General features: G+C 35.9%; 1 protein-coding gene across 2 annotated transcripts in view; it reads right to left on the bottom strand.

Moving 5' to 3' along the window:
- Positions 1 to 13,642, bottom strand: part of RAD51B (RAD51 paralog B) — a 692,596-nt gene that overhangs the window by 628,579 nt on the left and 50,375 nt on the right. For both annotated transcript variants that reach the window (XM_023726314.1, XM_023726313.1), the window contains exons 6-7: positions 10,944 to 11,063; positions 9,052 to 9,235 (exon numbers count right to left, since the gene is read on the bottom strand). In XM_023726314.1, coding sequence (XP_023582082.1) covers positions 9,052 to 9,235; positions 10,944 to 11,063 — 304 coding nt within the window. The remainder of the gene's footprint in view (positions 1 to 9,051; positions 9,236 to 10,943; positions 11,064 to 13,642) is intronic.

Below are 13,642 nucleotides of genomic sequence, written 5' to 3'. Positions count from 1 at the left end.
AAAGAAGGGTAAAATTTAGAAGGACAGAGGTGAAAGAGGAGGACATCTACATAGCGAGGTAGGGACAGACCAGGGACAGACTTTCTCTCTGCACACGAAACACAAGGTAGAAGGAGTATGTTGGAAAAAGACTGAAGAGAACTTTCAATATCATTATCAGAAATTTAGACTTAATCATTCAACCAATATTAATAGGAGCACCTATCATGTTGTCCTAGATGTAACGGATAACGACTGCGAAAAAACACTGATAAGTTCTCTGTCCTCATAGTGCTTACAGTCTGGCAAACTTACTCTATAAATCATACAATGTCATGTAATGTTTCTGAGCAGAAGAGGGATGTAATCAGAGCTATTCTTTGGAAAAATTATGTAGCAATGGTATGTACCTATACAGAAGAGAGACAAGCAGACCAATAAAACATTGCAATAATAATCCAATATTGAAGTGAAAAGTGATATTATTCAATTATGCAAATGACTTCTTGAGCAGTCTTAGATAAATCCCCTCTTTTCTCATTTGAAAATCGAACACTGCCACTCAGTCACAACCTTAAGATTCTCAATTGGAAAATTCTACAACACACCAAGGCACTATGTAATATATGTAAAGTAACATTAAAGACTAAGAGCTGCAACTTGCTTTCATTTCTAACCTTTTCTTAGCAGCACAACTCTAGAATTACGCTGTGCTTTATCACTACCTGTCTGTCTCCAAAAGAGCACTCTCTTTCTGAATAAGAGTGGGACAGTAAGGATCAAGGATTAGACATGATAAAGGGTTTAACTAGTGTCTATGGAAACCCTGGTGGCGTAAAGGTTAAGTGCTAAGGCTGCTAACCAAAAGGTTGGCAGTTTGAATCCACCAGCTGCTCCTTGGAAACTCTATGGGGCAGCTCTACTCTGTCCTATAAGGTCACTATGAGTTGGAATCGACTCAGTGGCAACAGGTTTGTTTTTTTTTCTTTTGGTATGAAGGTCTATGCTACCTCCTTTATTTCTTTCTGTGTAATCTATAGTCCCAAGTAAATGACAGAAAGGGAAGTTCGGGTTACTTACATATCTGGTAGAAAAAAAAAAGTAGAAAAGATACTTATTTTATTCTTCATTATACCACAAAGTGCTATTTGTCTCCTACAATAAACTTGTTTATGGGCAACTTAGGGGTAAAGACTGCTTTATTCATCTTTATGATCTCATAGTACCTAGCACAGAGCTTTGCACACAATTAGTGACGGTAGAATTAAAAACGAATGGACAAGAGGAAGAAGAATCCAAGACCCAAAGAATAAGTATGGATTAACCAGGTAAAGAAGGGTTCAGGAAGCTGAACAGTAGCCATAACAAAACAGCTAGGAAAAGGGGATACAACAATGAGTAAGGCATCATTTTTCCTTGTGAGAAGCTTATATACCTTTATAAAAAAAATATTAGGAGAAAGAAAATACACCAAGCATCAAGAATGTGGTAATTACTAAAATTAGTAATTAATGACTACCTTTTACTGAATTTGTCAAACATTGTGCAAGGAACGTTACAGACATTATCTCATTTAATCCTCACACCTCCATGAGTCAGATATCACTGTCCTCATTTTTCAAATGAGGAAACTAAGAATTAGTAAGTTACTCAAGGTCATAAAATTAGCAAATTATGGTGCTATGATTCAAACCAATTCCAAAGCTAGCACTCTCAATCACCTGGAACCAGGGTGACAGCAAGGAAGGTAGTGAGAAGTAATCAGGTACTAAATATATTTTGAAGGTGGAGCCAACAGGATTTGCTGAAAGATAAAGGGCAGTACTTAAATTGAAGACGTACTGAGTAATATCTATAGGATCAGATAACTAAATGGATGAAATCCAGTGTATCAAAAGGAAGTCCCCTTCTGGCTTCTACTTTCCTTCTCCAGATGCAACCAATGGAGATTTTTTAATGAGCATCCAGAGCCAACTTATGCACATAAAAACTTATATATTTCCCATCCACCCTCCTTTTTTGTTTTCATTTTAATTTTGAAATAATTTTACTTTCAGAAAAGTTGCAAAAGAAAGACAGTGTGTTCCCATGCATCTTTCACCCAGCTTCTCCTAATGTTAACATCTTATATAACCATTGTCCAATCATCAAACCCAATACATTAAGATTGATGCAATCTATTAACTACATTTTGCCAATTTTAAGCAATTACAAAGAAAGATGCCATAAAATTTCTTATACATATCTCTTGATGCCCCTGTGTGTCGGGGTCCTCAAAAATACGCAAGAATTTCAACAGCAAGTGTAAAAACTTCAGATTTTGTTTAAAAATACAAAGAAAAATATTTAAATGTACATAGATATAAATATGACAGATATATTTTCATAAGACTTTACTGAAATTCTGTTAGCAGATTCTTCCTAAAAATTACTCATCCACAGTAGCAGACCCTGGAGATCAGAGAAACAGAAGACACAATCTTGTCCTTTACAATCTGCTATCATTCTGTAGGTCTCAGGAAAAAAAGATAATCTTACTGTAGAAGAAAGATCCTGGAACTGACATCCAAAAGATCTTGCAATTTACCAACTATTTGTCCTTTCCCCTGCCGGGGGCACTTGAACAAGGCAGGTCCCCCCCTTGGCCTCAGTGTCATGTGTAAAATGAAGGGGCTGATCTGGCATGAAAATGCTATTATTTTAACCTGATATATAATTTACAATATGCATAATAAGTATTCTGTGTATGGCAATTAGAAGTAAATGATAAACAGGCAACATAAATAACTATAACCACAATTTATTTTATACAGGCAATATTTAAATTCTTTTCTTATGTAAATCAAGTATCATCCATAAACAATTTCACAGTCCAGTATTTTTTCAGATTCTAGCCTGAGCATACTTTAAAAAGACAAAGGTTCTGTATCTTATATCCAATAACAGAGTGCTCCTTACACCTCCCCCACAAACTTCAGAAAAAAAGATTCCACCAGACTGTGCTTCTCAAACTGCAGCCTGTAAAATATCCAAAGGTCTGTAAATGCTCTGAGAATTTTTAAATTTTATGTTTCCATTTCAGTGATAGTCTAAAAATATTAGTATAGGCATTTATAACTGAAAACTGCCACAGGATGTTAATATGTCTGTTTTCAAGCAGTTCCAATTTAATCATCAGGGACTAATGAGAAAAGAGCAACGACAAACTTAAAATGCAAATGAATTCATGCCCAGGTGAGGGCCAAATGATGTCACCCTCTCCAAACAGAAGAAGGTTTTATAGTAGTACAAATAAAGAAAAAAGGTGAGAAAGATGAGTCATCACATGAACTACAGTAGGGATATGTGTATATTAAATTCAAAAGAAGCTGTGCCATAAGTTAATACTGTATTTATATTGCAAGCAGCAATTTAGTTTAGCAAATTATCATCTATAACATTAAAATAACATAATTAATTTGAACAACACTGCGATGTTTGTAAATGCAATCCAGCTTTATTGTTGTATAAATGTGATTTAATACAAAGAGTTCTTTACTAGTTCTATAATTCTGTATTTTTCTGTGATATTATAATAAAACTGAAGTCAGCAGTGGGGGTTCATGAGACTATTACTTGCCTTTAAAAGGGGTCAATGTCTTAAACAAGTTTGAGAAAACACTGCTCTTTTGGCAGACTGCTCTCTTACTCCCAATTCCTTGAGCTACTGGGCTTGTGGTACCCTTGGGTTCTGAGACTAAGGAGAAAAGAAGAGGGGTCAGATCAGGGGTCTGATCAGCTAACTATGGCCCATGGGTCAAATCCAGCCCTCCAGCTGTGGGGACCATGGTCTCAGGGAACATCTAGCTCAACTGGCATAACACAGTTTATAAAGACAATGTTCTACATTCTACCTTGGTAAGTAGCGTCTGGGGTCTTAAAAGCCTGTGAGCAGACATCTAAGATACTCCACTGGTCTCATCCCTCCGGGAGTAAGGGAGAATGAAGAGAACAGGATACAAGGAAAAGATCAGTCTGAAGGACTAATGGACCACAGCTACCAAGGCCTCCACCAGACTGAGTCCAGTACAGCTAGATGGTGCCCGGTTACCACCACTGACTGCTCTGACCAGCATTACAACAGAGGGTTCTGGACAGAGCTGGAGAAGGATGTAGAACAAAATTCTAACTCACAAAAAAAAGACCAGATTTACTGGCCTAAAGGAGACTGGAGAAACCCCGAGAGTAGGGCCCCCAGACACCCTTTTAGCTCAGTGGTGAAGTCATTTCCGAGGTTCACCGTTCAGCCGGGGAGTGGACAGCCCCGTAAAACCGAATGGGACTAATGAGGCACAGCAGTCCAAGGACAAGGTCCAGAAGGCGAAAGGGGACAGGAAAGCTGGTGATAGGGAACCCAAGGTTGAGAAACGATAGTGTTGATGTATTGTGACGTCGTCAACCATTGTCATAGAGCAACATGTGTACTAACTGTTAAATGAGAAACTATTTTGTTCTATAAGCCTTCATCTAAAGTGAGAATAGCAGCACAACTGGAAGAGCGTAGTTGATGTCACTGAACTGTGCATGTAGAAGTTTTTGAAATGGTGTATCTTTGGCTATGTATATTTCCACCAAAAGAAAAAAAAAAGGTCGAGAAGAGAGAGGGTTGACATGTTGTGGGGTTGTTAACGAATGTCATAAAACAATATGTGTACTACTGTTTCATGAGAAACTATTTGTTCTGTAAGCCTTCACCTGAAGTACAATAAAAAAATTTAAAAAAAAATCCAGCCCTCCAGTTGTTTTCGTAAATAAATTTTTATTGGACCACAGGCATGCTCATTTGTTTATGAAATGTCTATGGTTACTTTTGCACTACAATGGCAAAGTTGAGTAGTTGCCACAGAAACTGTATGGACCATACAGCTTAAAATACTACTACCTATAAGGTCACTGTGAGTCAGAATCAACTCGATGGCAACGAGTTTGTTTTTTGTTTTTTTGTTTTTATCTGGCCCTTTACAGAAAAGGTTTGATCCCTGGCCCAGATGGGCTAATAGGGCAAAACTGGGAATAGGCTCACTGGTATCTGAAAGTCCTGGAGCAAAAAGTGGAAAGCAAAGTATTTTTGCTACTAGAAGGGAGATAAAACAATGAGATCCTATGAGCTACAAAATGAAGGTGTTAAATATTAGATATAAGATCCCTCTTGCAGCTTTTTCCAAGTTATCATTTATTAAACTATATGTGAGACTCTGTGCTAAACTATTTAATGCAAAAGTATAACCAGTTTCTGCTATCAGGGAATTTTTTTTTAACGCCATCCTCTAACTCCTCTAAGGACCTTTTGAGAAATAGGCACTATACTACTGTTTTAAGCTAGGGCATTATTATCCTCATTTCATTCATCAGGAAACTGAAAAAGAGAAAAGTAATTAAGTTAGAGTTACACAGGTAGAAGCGGAAGAGATAGGTTTCAGGTACAGCATGATTTTCGGAGACAGAAGGCCTCCACAGACATTTAAAAATGTGTGTGTGTGTGTGTGTGTGTGTGTGTGTGTGTACACAATATATATTCACACACACACATTAAAAAAAAAAGTCAGCGCTAAGAACCCACCCAGTGGCTCCACAGGAGAAAAGACCTGCTGATCTGTTCCTGTAAAGATTTGTTGCTGTTGTTATGTGTCAAGTGTGATTCTGACTCATAGCGACCCTACAGGACAGAGGAGAACTGCCCCATAGGGTTTCCTAGACTGTAATCTTTACGGGAGCATATCACCAGGTCTTTTCTCCCACAGAGCCACTGGTGGGTTCGAACCGCTGATCTTTCAGTTAGCAGCTGAGCGTTTAACCATGGTACCACCAGGGTCTAGGAAAGCCTATGGGGCAGTTTTATTCTGTCTTACAGGGTCACTATGAGTCCAAATCGACTCAACAGCACACAACAACAACGATGACATCCTTTGGTGATGAGATTATTGGTAATTTCTATTTTCCCCCTTTAGCCCCTCCTCAGTCTCCTTTGTTGGATCTTTTTTCTTTTCCTACCACAAAATACTGGCAATGCTCAAAGTCCTGTCCTTAGCTTTCTCCCTACAGTTTCAACTATAACTTCCCTGCTATCTGGTTCCCAAATCTATAACTCTAATGTACACATCTCTTGTGAGCTTTAGACCCTGACCTCCTGAAGTCTGTGGCATACCTTTTTTCAACCTGAATGGCTTCCCAGCTCTTCAAACTTAAAACATCAAAACCAAATTCATAAGCTTTGCTAATTTGAAAAGTATAATGAACCAGACAACAACATACCATTTTCAGCCATTTAGTTCCATATGAACCCACCTATTCAAAGTATAGTATAAAAGCTTAAATGTTCATGATTTTCCATTTAAATGAGGTAACTTGGCTAGGAAAATGCTGACATTTCCTAAAGGCAGTATTTTTTAAAGCCTTCTAAAACCAATACTTGCTTGTCACAAAAACCAATACTGTACTTGTGTTACGTAAGTGCATATTATATACTGCATATATGTCTAAACAGAAAAACAATGGCAAATACAGAGAAATATGGGGGATACTAACTATCAGAGCCTCTTTCTCACTCAGTAAAATAAATTACCTCAGAAAAACTGAAATTTCACTAGCCTATAATCACTATTCGAGAGCAAACAAAAACAACTTTTAAAAAGTGAATGTTCACATTGTATATAGGATTAAATCAAGCAACAGTATGAATAAAATAAGCATATATACTTAACGTTTCCATTCAATCAAGTATCTCTATAAAATATTTTTAAATTCCCTTATTCTCTTTGACCAAGGAAAACATGAATTTGAATTTACCATTAAACAGCTACAATAAAATTTAAAAGATGAGTGCATCACCCAGGATCAACTTATAACACTTGACCTCACCAGGAATTGCATCATATAATCCAAAGCATGAACTCAAAAGCCACTAAAATATGCAGAAATTTTTGTATGCCACATTTTCTCCCCTAACTTCTTGCTTGAGCTTCTAAATTTCAAATGCTATGTAGTAATTTACACTATTTGAATTTAAGTAATTTTCCAAAAACAAATCTAAAAATTATAAAATCATAACCAAATTTTATCTCAGTTTATGGAATTTTCTTATCTTCTGTTGAGAGAATATATGGCTAAAATTGAAAAGCCTGACAATATTAACTGCTGGTAAGAGAGTAGACAAGTGGAACTCTCCCACATACTGCGAGTGGGAGTGTAACTTAGTACAACTACTTTTGCAAACTATATAACAATATCTATAAATGCTAAACATATGCATGCATACTCCCATAACCCAGCAATTTAACCCCTAGGTGTAAATCAGATAGAAACCTGTATACATGTGCAACAGTATTATTGCAACAGGCAAAAACTGGGATACCCAAATAACCATTAACAGTAGAATAGATATATAATAGATATATAATTTGTGCTATAATCATACAACAGAACACTATAAAGCAATGGAAAGAATCCTACCACACTGACATCAACGAATCTCACAACAGAACACTGAGGGAAAGAAGCCCAAAATAGTACATACTGAATTATTCTATTTATATAAAGTTCAAAAGCAGGTAAAATGTTTCTGGGGTGTTAGAAGTCAAGAATGGTCAACTTTGAAAAGCTGGAGATTAGTGACATAAGACACTTATTAGCGTACTGATAATGTTCTATTTTTGGTTTTGGGTGGAGGGTCTGTTCACCGTGAGAAAATTCATTATGATTTACTTTAAAAAATTCAAGACGTGTGTATAAAAAATTATACCCGAAGGTCATTACTGATATGCATGTCAATCATTTAAGATGCTTTCTGAAGATGACGTATAAGCATATATAACTGGTAAAATTCTTTTTAAAATTTTATCTTGATACTCAAAGGACAAAAGAATGTATGCGGCCCATCAAAAACTTTCTCTAGAAAGTTTATCTCAAATAAATTGAATTCCCTTCCTAAATAACAGAAGTCATAATAGAAGATTAATTAAATTTAATTGCTCTATATAAAAAAATCAAATTAAAAGGAAATGCTTTAAATTTTTTGTTAGTAAATATTCTGAAAATTACTTTAATGAACAAATAAAATGCAAATTTAAGAAATCAACCAATGACCTGAAGTTATCTGGAATTAATTCTTCAGATCTTAAAAGGCTTAATCTAAATGCACATTTATGTCTTATAGCTTACACACTACACACTCTTGTAATATACCCTGGTCTTCAGATTTCTTGATCATAATTCCCATTACTGAAAGCCATGGTAGCAGAATCTTTCAAGATTTTCTTACTGGCACTACAATGACTATCACTCTAAAACCAAAAACCCAAACCGACTTCCATGGAGTCGATTCTGACTCATGATGACCCTACAGGACAGAGTAGAACTGCCCCCACAGGGTTTCCAAGGCCGTAATCTTTATGGAAGCAGACTGTCCATCTTTCTCTCACGGAGTGGCTGGTAGGTTTGAACCGTCGACCTTTCCATTAGCAGCTGAACACTTCAACCACAGTGCCACCAGGGCTCCTTGACTATCACTCCAACCATACCTTTACAGTCAACTCTGGCCATTTGAAGCAAACCAAATCCTACTGTATACAAAACAGCACTGAACACAATATCTAAACCCGAAATATTTTCAAAACTACACAAAACAGCACTGAATACTAGATCCAAACCTAAAATACTGACAAAACTGACAACTGCTGCCATTAAAGAAACTGTGTAAGAACAGACCTAGGCAATTTCCTGGAGTTTAAATAGTTAATCTTTATCTCAGTGTAACAAAAGTAATATAAAACATGCACAAACTATACACAAGAAAAGGAGTGACCATACAAACTTTTTTTAAACCATCTTTAAACCTTCTCCAGGCTCAAACTGCAAAAAACGTAAAATAGTCTCAGCAGATAAACTAATTTAAGAAGATAGCGATAACCGCTATAGCAATTAAACTGTACCATCTTTAAAAAGTCATCTCTTTTACATTTTCCTCTACTTGATATTGTAAGTCAGTGAACTTAATATAAAAGAAAGAGAAAGAAAAAAAGAAAAAGAAAAACTTACTGGAATTGAAAATTCTTCAGCCAAATACTTCAATAAAGCTGCTTCTCTTGCCAAGAACTTGTTTCTTTCTTTCAAATTGCCTTGAAGTTGTGTATCAAACTCCTTTCTGACCACAGAAGCAACAGAGTCAATAATCACAAGTTTAACTCCCTTTGAAATAATTTCTTCTTCCAAAGACTCAATTCTGTAAAAGCAGAATTTGTAAAAGAGTAGATAAATGTAAGATATAATAATGAAAACCCTATGGATCAGGACCATCATGGAGCTGTCATGAATCAGGGACAGTTAACAACAATGACAACAATAAAAAAACAATAAAAGGAAAAGAGAGTATTGCAAAGATTAATCAAACAAACAAAAAACAACAGCAACAAATTGCTCTTCCCTAAATTACAATAATGATTGGAAGAATTTGATAAACTTATTTTCAGCTCTTCTATACATATTGCATTCTTTTGGAAACAGAACAAAATATTTTCATGTAGTTTCGTCCATGGCGCTCTCATAATACCGTTAAAACTGCAATTTTGGAGTAAAACAACATGTCATAGCCAGTCTATATAAAGAAGCAAATAATCATACCATGGTTAATTAAATATTAGTATGATATGTTAGGGAAATAATCCAAGCTCTACCTCTCGGTCAGCTGAATGGCCTTATACTCAAGAACACTACAGATTTTAAAACTCATAGTTTTGCTGTAATACTTTGTGACATTATGCCCCACAACAAGTAGGCAGATTTCTCACCTCGTTCAGGTATCACCTTTAGCTTTTTGGCATTCATCCTTCCATCTGCATATGGATAACTGGATGCAGAGTAATTGTGGATTCATTTTTGGGGAGAATACTAATACAGTAGCCAAGAAGAAGAGGCTGCATCCATGGAATGCAACCATACATACATACTTATTCGTTCATTTTTCTCAGCTCCCAAATTCAATTCCTATTGGTTCTACCTCCAAAATATTTCTCTAAAACCCAGTGCAATTTTCTCCATCTCCACTGTCAATCTCCTAAACTATGTTTCATTATCTCTCACCTACCTAAAAACTCTTCCTTGTCCATCTAAAATCCAGTCTCCACAAAGAGCCAGACTGATCTTTTCCGAATGGACATTAGATAATATTAAGGCTTTCAGCAAAGTTCTGCAGTGCTTCTCACTGCACTTGGAATACACGCTCTTCCAGATTTACAAGGCCTATGTGATTTGGCTCTTCTTCTAATCTCAGTCTTACCAGTCTCCCTTTTGCTCCCTAGTCTCCAACCACACTGGTCTCTTTTCTGGGTCCTTGCATTGTTGCTTCCCCTGCCAAAAATGTTCTTGACCTAACTTTTGGCACGGCCAGCTCATTCTCTGTCCACACCTCACCTTCCCAAAGAGGCTTTCCTTGACTTGCTTGTTTAGGACCTCATGTGGGTACTCTGCATCTCATCATTTGTATTTTCTTTCCTTCATATCGCTTATCACAAGCTGTAATGACCTTACTGATTAATTTCTTTCTTGTTTATTACCTATGTTCCCCCACTAAAATGTAAGCTCAATGAGGGCATACATCTACTCTATCTTGTTCAACACTGTATTCTCTGTATTTTGCATAGTGTCTAGTATGTAGTAAGACAATAACATTTGCTTGCTGAATGAATGAATCAGTGATGGTGGGGTCAAAGAACTCCAGAGAGAATTTGTGAAGAAGTAGGGTTTGAATTAGAAAGGAAAGCATTGCTTGATGGAATTTATAAAGCATAACCAATTATTTTCCTCAAAAACATGAAATATCATAATTCTAACACGTAAGGACCTTTTTTTTTTTAACTCAGAAGCTGAAAATGTGAAAAGCAAAAAATAAGTCTTCAAAATATTACTAAATACCAAAATCTAAAAGAGCATACCTTTGTAGTACTTCATCACAGGTGAGTTCCCGATAAAGATGAACTTTACTACTTGTCAAAAGTAATTTTTCTTCAGTGTTAAAATATCTGGGAAAACGGGATTCTGCTATCTCAACCAGTCTGTGAGAGGAATGAAAAGCACAAATGAAAACTGTCAGTGATATTTAAGACCACACTGCTGAACCGCTAATAAATTTTACTTGGGAACTCTTAAGCCACAAGTAACACTGAAACAAAGGCCTTATCAATAGAGCAGATATAAGCGAAATGACTACCTGTCCAAGTTTAGAATGTAAGCCCTCCTTTTAAAGCACTGACAGAGGTCAGCAGCCAGAGCATGAGACCAGCAAGCGCTTTTAGATTTCATCTAATCTTCAGCAAGGGAGAATGTCTACTAGCTTTATCTTTCTGGAAATACATATGTTTTCATAAACAGTATTTTTGACTAGCAGCTACAAGATATGTTTAGTAAATAAGAAATACTTTTGTTTTCAGGGGTGAAAGAAATATATTTGAAAAAATATGGTATATTATCATCGCAATAATCAGACATCAGTAAGTCTTCATGTCTCAATCCAGAAAAAAAATGCTTTCTCAATTAAAACTTAGTTCATACAAATAAACACTATCTAACAGTTCCTTGGTAAATAGCAAATCATATTCTAAACAAATGAATGCTATTCAATAGTTTATTGGTAAATATGAAATTATTTCTAAACAAATGAATGCTATTCAATAGTTCCTTAGTAAACAAAAAATTATTTTCTAAACACTGAATTCTGACCTCAATGCTAGATCAAATCGGTGGGACAGGCCAAGCAAGTTGAAAAGATGCAACTACCTTCACGAATAGCACAAGACATAAGACAACTACAAAATATTTCAAATATTTCAGGTTAAAAATGTTTATATATATAAATATACATATATCTCTCTGAGTGTAACTGTCTCCCATTTAAAATGATATTTTATCAACTCTAATACTTAACCATCCAAGGAGGAGTGGGAGAAGGGACTGTAAACAGTAAAACTATTCTATATTTTATGTTCTACATAAAACAAAAAAAGAATAGTGTTTTCATGTCTAAGTAGTTAGAGAATTCCAAGAAGAGACTAAGAACTTTAAAGAGATAAAATAAGTTCCTTACATATGCTATAATCAGAAACAAAAGAGAAAAACCTAAAACAGGAAAAGAGAAGAGAGAAATAAAAAAGAACTACAGAAAAATGTTTTTAGTATATTTTGAACAATTTGACACACAGACACACACAAAACACAATTAGGTTAATAAGGAAGAGGAAAAATTACTTCAGGAGTAAGGAGTAGTACCAAGAGATGTGTAAAGAGTGAGAAGAAAATGAATCAAATGGCCATTCAGGAGAAGTGCTTGAGAAAGGCATGTTTTGAAATGGAATAAGGAAATGAGGTAAGCGATGAAGGCTTAAGAGGATATGAGAGATGCCATTGGCAAAGGCAGAACAGGCAAACTCTGAGGGTTAGGGGAAAATGTGTAAATTTTTTGATTAGGGCAACTATTTGCTGAATTTAGTGCTAGACAGAGAAGTCAGCTAAAAAGCTCTGGTACTTGGAACTCACCAATATATAATGGGATAGGGATGGCAACATCTACCAGAAACATGGAAGTTTTTCAAAATATGGGTGCCCAGCTGATTAGAAACCAGACTGAGAGCATCCAACTCATTGGCAACAACCAGTGAACAGGTGACAGACAATAATTATTTTCTAACCTCTAGCACTAGGCTGGATTTCAACTAGTGGCTTGAGTGGTGAAAGGCTCTGGAATTTATTACTGTTCTCTCATTCCATTAACGCCCCACAGAAGGAATGATGTTCAATGTATGGACATGAATTAAATTTGTTCACAGTTACCATGCTATATTACTGAATCCAATAGTTATTTACACACCAATGCGCTGTGATTTTCTATGACAAATTTCTCCAAATATTTTTTATTTCAGAAAAAAAAAAATCAAAAGCCAAATATAAATGTAGTATTTTATATGCTTTATATTAATCATGGTAATTTCTTCTGACAATCTTCATCATAAAGTCTTTTTTGGTTAAAAAAAGCAACAGAAAAAAGATCCTATCTTTTAATCCTAGACATTAATTATATAAAGTTTGAAAGCAATGACATCTAGTGGACACTTCTTTATAAACGGTATTCCCTTCAAAGGAGTCCCTGGGTGGTGCAAATGGTTAACGTGCTGGAATACTAACAGAAAGGTTGGAGGTTCAAGTCCACCCAGAGGCACCTCGGAAGAAAGGCCTGGCAATCTACTTCCAAAAAATCAGCCACTAAAAACCCTATGGAGCACACATGGAATTATCTAGCTCGTTAACTGTTTGCACTACCCAGGGACTCCAGCTAGGCTATGTTGTTGTTGTTGTTGTTAGTTGCCATTAAGGTGATTCCCACTCATGCAAAGTCCCCAGTTATTCAATCAAACACTAATCTAGGTATTCCTAGGAAGGTATTTTGTAGATGTGATTAAAGTCTATAATCAATTTACCTTAAGTAAGAAAGATTATCCTAGATAATTTGGTTGGGCCTGATTCAATCAGTTGAAAGTCTTTAAGAGCAGAGCTAAAGCTTTCCTTAAAAAGAATTTCACCTCTCAACTACAGCTTCAGCTCTGCCCCTCCTTACAGCCTGCCCTACAGATCTGGGACTTGC

This window comes from Trichechus manatus, unplaced genomic scaffold (genome assembly GCF_000243295.1).
Source record: "Trichechus manatus latirostris isolate Lorelei unplaced genomic scaffold, TriManLat1.0 scaffold00010, whole genome shotgun sequence".
Lineage (NCBI taxonomy): Eukaryota > Metazoa > Chordata > Mammalia > Sirenia > Trichechidae > Trichechus > Trichechus manatus.
The sequence above is the reverse complement of the archived record's forward strand: the minus strand, read 5'-3'. Positions and strand labels throughout refer to the sequence as shown.